Source organism: Euphorbia lathyris, chromosome 6, assembly GCF_963576675.1.
Source record: "Euphorbia lathyris chromosome 6, ddEupLath1.1, whole genome shotgun sequence".
Taxonomy (NCBI): Eukaryota; Viridiplantae; Streptophyta; class Magnoliopsida; order Malpighiales; family Euphorbiaceae; genus Euphorbia; species Euphorbia lathyris.
Window position 1 is genome coordinate 9,508,855 of NC_088915.1, and position 6,512 is coordinate 9,515,366.

A 6,512-nucleotide genomic window follows, 5' to 3' on the forward strand; every position below is an offset into this window, starting at 1 on the left:
TTGTTACTCAAAATTTCTCCCACTCGAATGGAGAGATTCGCTAGTTTCTATTTCCTTATTATATAAAGTGAGATCATGGTCAACCTTGCCTAACTTAGGGAACTCATTCTCTAAGAAGACAACATCTCATGATTCGAATTCTATCACTTTTGCTTCATTATTCTCACCCACTAAGACATATCCCTTTCATACATTTGAGTATCTTGTAAAGGTAATCTTTTTATTTTTACCTCTCAGGCCTAGCTTTCCAAACCTGCTCAAGGTACCGTGAGCAAAAACTGAGCAACCTCATATTTTTAATATAACTTAAAATGGATTTACCACCTATCCATAACTCATAGATTAGAAGTGACAAACTTAAAGGCCACTCGATTAAGAACATAAGTAGCTATAAGCAAGACATTTCCCCAATAAGAGATTGGTAAATTTTCTTTAGCCATCATGGACCTAACCATATTAAGAAGAGTTCTATTTCTCCTTTCAACAATATTTTTTTTTTGTGAAATTTGAGGAATTGAGGGCTCTATCCCTTTTTCATTACATAAAGATTTAAATTCACCTAAATGATACTTCTGACCACAGCCAATTCTCTAGCTTTGATCTTTACAGGGTTCATAAACGTTTTGAAGCAACTTAAAGCTTCAGATTTTTTGGAGATCAAATAAACGTGACTATACCTAGTATAGTCATCAATGAAATTGATGAAATATTAGGCTCATGCATTTCCCTCACATTTATCGGACCAAAGACATCAAAATGGATTAATTGCAAAGGATTTCATCTCTAGTTTTCTTTCCGAATTGTTTTCTAAATATATTTTTATTAAAATTGGTCAATTACATATCTAAAATAATCAAACCATTTTAAATTTAACCATACCCATAAAATGTATCTTCTAAACACAACTTTAAGCAATTATCGTTAAAATAAAAGTTGAAACCTACATTCAACATACTTGTGATAGAAACTATATTCCTTCAAATCTCGAGAGCATACAAGACATCATGTATGAGAAGAGTTCGACCACCATGTAGAAATAATCTATAGGTTATAGATCCCCTAAACTTTAATTCTTGAGTTGTTTCCCACATACATTATCTTAATTCAACTAGGACTCATCGAAACTTGATGAAGGCATCTCGATCCTTCATTACGTGGTACGTGGCACTTCAGCCTCAGATTTGTAATCTTTGGAATAATGCCATTTTAATTGGCATATGAAACATTTCACTCGTGATATGTTTAGATTCATATTCTTATACCTCTTGTTCTCTTTATTTTTCAGATGTGAGAGGTTGGTCGAAAGTCTCGAATAGAAGTAAGACGATCCGTTTTATAGATTACGACAACCAAAGTATCATTAAAGGCAGGAGGAAAATGGCATGGCCTTAGTCACTGACAACAACCATTACAACCATCTATCCTAATGAGGTGCCAAATATTTTGGAAAGTGCAGGTATTGAGGCCATTAGTACCAGGTGACTTATCTGGATGCATATAGAAAATTTCCATTTTAAACTCCTCAAATGAAAAGGAAATAAGGGCTTCACCCTCTGCATGATCAATCGAGGACGCAATACAATCAACACATGGAACACGTCCATCTCAAATATGTCTTGAAAGTAAGTCGAAGTGTGCTGCTCAAAAGTAGCCTAATTTTCTATCCAGATGTCATCAACATGAAATCCAATTTCTACGCTTTCTAGAGGCTGTCGTAGCATAAAAAACTATTATTATCTTCTCCTTGGAGCTATGAGGCTTGGATCGCTATTTCCAATAGGCTTCTTCTTGGGAAAGGCAAGTCTCAAGGTTGTGACGATACTGTAAAACCATGCCCATAGAACTAACAATAGAGTTTTGCATAGCATGGAGGAGATCTTGCTCACAATCCCTAACTTTATCTCGGAACCTCAAACGGTAATGGTGCCCCCATATGGTATTATCCATGAAAGGGCGACTGGCAATGTTATTCCAAGTGTACTCAAATCGAAACTTGCAACCCTTATAATATACAAAGAGAAGTAGATAACAAAAGGGATTGTGTTCCGACACATTAGAGACAAGGCATCTCAGGGAGGCCTCAAGAAACAACCTGAGCCAACTATCAGAGACCATGCAACGTTCAAGTATCTTTTCCACAAAATTATATGAATCTCTTCCTTTCTCCCATGTAAATTCATACTCTTCCAGGTGAAAGACTAACCACAGTCTCTTGGAAACCTCGAAACAACCACTCAAGACGTGTGTGGATGTCATTCTTCTCACTAGGGCCTAAATATCATTGGAGTCCTTAATTATTGCAAATTTTTTCACAAAGAAAAGATTGTGATTTGCTTTTAGCAAATTAGTATCATTTGAAAAGTAAAAAGCGGGGAATACGTAGACGAAAATTCTTTGTTTACTAACGGAGCAAACCAAAGTCGTTTTTTGCAATGAACATTACACGAAAACCAATCTACAATAACAAGAATTTTTTTAAAAATTAATTCTAATAAAAAAATGCAAAAAGTTGTTTTTTTTTCTATTTTATAAACAAAAATATGATAGAAAATCTTCAAGTAAATGGAGACATCGTAACAAATAAAAATATTACTTTCTTTATTTTCTACTTAAAAATATTAGATTTATAATTTTATTTTAAATTTGTTTTCTTCTATTTTTGTTAAAAGACGTTAAAGATATGGATGAAAATGCGAGGCAATTAAACAGTTGGATTTTTTTTTCTTTTATTAATAAACATTTGGAAGTGAAAAAGCACCGTACCTCAATTGGTACATCTTCAATTTTAGATGTGAGAGGTTATGAGTTCGAACTCATCAATAAATTAATAAATATTAATTAAAAATATCAAAATTCAATTTGTTATTTTAATATTTTTAATTTACAAATTAAATATAAATATGTATATATGTATATTGATACTAGTTTTATGTATATCTGTATATTGATACTAGTTTTATGTATATGTATATCTGTATATTAATACTAGTTTTATGTATATCAATATACATAATCGATTTATTTTTCAATTCTGTTAACCATTGATTTTTAAAATGAAAAGTCATAACATAGTCCATCAGTTTCAATAAACCTAATTTTCAATTCGGTTTTAGAAATCGGTTTTTCAGCTAGTGTTGTTCAGCTCTACTAATATTAGTGGCCAACTTTAAGACTGTAAGGGTATAAAAAAACTCTTCTACACAGGCTCCCAAATTTAAGGAATCTCACATAATATTATTTTTATTATTTGTTATATCAAAAATTAAATGAATGTTAACTTATCCAGAAAATATCTAAAAACTCTAAATGGTTTAAGAGTTTTCAATTTATTATTATTATTATATGATATTTAATTAAATTAATTTTATTATATTTATTATGTCAAAAAATCAAATTAAAGTATTTTGTGTCAAATTTGCTTCAGAAAGTTTAAAGATATACGCAAACATTTATATCATATGGTTTCGAACACAAATTTATATCTGGGTGTAGTTTGATTATAAAACTGTTTAAAATAAGAGAAATGAAACAAATTAAAGCAGTCAATCAATGGGCATTGGTTGCCTAAACCAAACCCATCTGTAGAATTTCTATAGTGGTCACGGAGAGTAAATTCTTCCCATATCAGCAGTGGTGCTGAGATGGCATGATCTGAATGGTTTTTAGACTTTCCTAACTAAGAATGTCCAAGCTATCGTGTTATAATTGTGTTATTTGTTCTATATACTTTATAATTATATAAGAACATGTTTTCTCTAAAAATTGTGCTACCTAACCCTAGTTACAACATATCAAACGAGCATCGTACGGACACTTCAAGCTAGTAGTGTTTTTACGCTTTGTGTCTGTGTCCATTTCGTGTCCGTCACTATTTTTTTCGTGCAACATAGACGAGCTTTAAAGCATCGTTAGAACCCTAAACTGAAAAAAAAAGCTTCAAACAATAACAAAATGACAATCATTTATTTATCCTCAAGCATTTACTTAGATAACAATGAAATCAACCATTAAGGCGAAGTACCAAGAATTAAGGGTGTGTATGAGTTTAAAACCAAATAACGAAATGTTTAAATAATTAACATCAACACCGATATTAAAATGAATAGTGTATATAACCAAATTATAAATGAACAACCCAATTTAGTTAAAAAAAAATAAAAATTAGTACTATATTTTTTTATTAAATTTATCTCAATAATAATATATATAAAAAATTAAAATACTTTCAACAATATTAAAAAAAAAAAAAACTAAACTTGTAATATGTATATGTATATAAAAAACCAACATAGAATACGTGTAATTCGGTGAGGTTTCATTTCTTATATTTTTTATCAAACCAAATACTGAAATATATCTAAAACCAAAACCGATACCGAACCAAAAAACGATTTGGTATACGATTTAAACTAACCTAATGCCACACCTACCAAGAACAGGAAAATAACTTAATGATGGGAAAGAATAATCTCACAGATCTCAAGCAGACTTTTCTTCAAACAAACCCAACTGGTAGCCATCTCTGATCAATCCTCTCAAATCCTGCAATCTGCAAACATACAACACCTACTTCAAAAGTCTCTGCAAACCTGTGATCAAACACTTGATGAGCATTATAAAAGCAAAATTAATCAAAAAGATTCATCAATGAATCAATCAATCCTACCACAAATCCTTGTAATAGTTTATTAATTAGCAACCATAAACAACAACAACAACAACAACACATAATTCTATTCCAATATATGCACAATGCTTCCAAATTTTGGAGCATTTAATAACACTAACAACAAATTCTACATTTATATACCAACAGTAGTAGTATTTAGAGTAATACAAGTAAATTCAGAGTTCTTAGCAAACCAAACACTAAAAACAAACAAACACAACACAGAAGAACACAAGAAACCCAATTTTTTCAGAGTCCCAATCTCAAATCCAGAGTGAGAGCAGAGCAGTAAGAAGAACATGATTCATCTTCAACAGTTGTTGGAGCAGGCAAATTCAGATCTAATCCTGAAATTTCTTTACCATCTGACACAAAATTAGCATTAAGCCCTTGAAGATTGTGATTGTGATTGTTCATGGAAGACGAAGCATCTTCCCCTTTCTCCCAATGGCATCTCTTATGCCCGCCTAAAGCTTGCCCACTCGGAAAAACTCTCAAACAAATGCTACATTTATGCCCTAAAACCATAACCATATCCTTGTTTTCAGTATCGTTACCGCAATAATGATCATCGATTACACCGACATTATCAATCTCGTTCTCAATTTGATCCTGATGATGATCAAAAACCTCGCAACTTCGATTAATCGCAAAACAGCCCTTCACATTCTTATGACTCGCTCTATGGCCGCCTAATGCCTGGTGCGAACCAAACACCTTTTTGCAACTCGAGCACTCAAAGCTACAACTCGCTCCGCCTTCGTCTCCGACACCATCGCCACCATCGCCGTCGCCGTTTCCATATCCATATCCACCGCCGTCTCCATCTCCATCTCCATATCCGCCGCCGCCCACGCCAACGCCAACGCCAACGACGAAATCAGTCTCTAATATTCCAGTTTTCGATAAAAGCAGTAAACACGAAGCGACCTCGTGATCCTCCAAAGACATAACGGCGGTTTCCTCTTGAATCAACGAAGAAGAAGTAGTAGAAGTGGAAATCCGGAATCTCGGCTTCCGTGTCATACCGCGATAATCGCGATCAGGATGGCATCTCATGTGACCGTACAGTGCTTTCTCGGAACCGAACTGCTTAAAACACTCAGGACAACAATGGCGGAACTGCGGAGAAGAGACGGAGTCAGGTTTTCTGGTGAAGTGTTTAGGGTTATTAGAGAGAGTGAGAGCATGAGAGGAGGAGGAGGAAGTAGGGTTATTAGGGTTAGGAAGAAGCAAACAGGGGTCAATCTTGATCAATTTGGAGCGTTTTTTACGCAGTTTTTGGGGGTGGTGGTAAGGAGTGGGAGGCAGAAGTGGCGGAGAAGAAGAAGACGACATCGGAAAGTAGAAATCGGAGAAGGAATTGGTGTTGTTCGTCATTTTGGAGAAGATGAAGATGATTGGGAAAAAAGAGGAAAAAGTTGGGGAGAGAAATGGTTAAATAGGAGTAGCGGTTGAGGGCAGTTAGTTACAGAAGAGATGGGAACGTGAGACAGATAGAGATAAAGTTTCACTTTTTTTGAATTGAATTTCGAGCGGTTTTTTTTTAGTGCTTATCCGTACACTATCTGTACCTGGATGTGGAGAAATTACGTAATTACCCTTTTAAGGACACTTTTCTGTTTTCCTTTTTAAGTTTTATTTTTGTCCCATTCTAATTTTAGAGTACCTAACAAAGAAATAATAAACAAATTAAAATTAGTTTTACGGTTTAATAGTCTCAAGTCGTTTAAGATAGAAATTTCGAGTTCGATTATGTTTGCGCTAAAAATAAAGTTTTCCTTTTCAGAAACTTTTTCTTAAAAGAACGGTTTAAAAAACTTTTTTATTAATTTTTTTTTGG

The 6,512-nt window shown here is 33.5% G+C and overlaps 1 protein-coding gene across 1 annotated transcript; it reads right to left on the minus strand.

Annotated features, from left to right (window-relative positions):
• Positions 1 to 4,918: 4,918 nt before the first annotated feature.
• Positions 4,919 to 6,089, minus strand: LOC136234244 (zinc finger protein ZAT3-like). Its single transcript, XM_066024046.1, has one exon. The coding sequence runs from the start codon at positions 6,047 to 6,049 to the stop codon at positions 4,919 to 4,921; it is 1,131 nt and encodes a 376-aa protein (XP_065880118.1). The 5' UTR covers positions 6,050 to 6,089.
• Positions 6,090 to 6,512: the final 423 nt, after the last annotated feature.

What these genes read in the sequence shown, in the direction of transcription:
- LOC136234244 (XM_066024046.1), bottom strand. Translation starts at nt 6,049, where the DNA reads ATGACGAACAACACCAATTCCTTCTCCGATTTCTACTTTCCGATGTCG.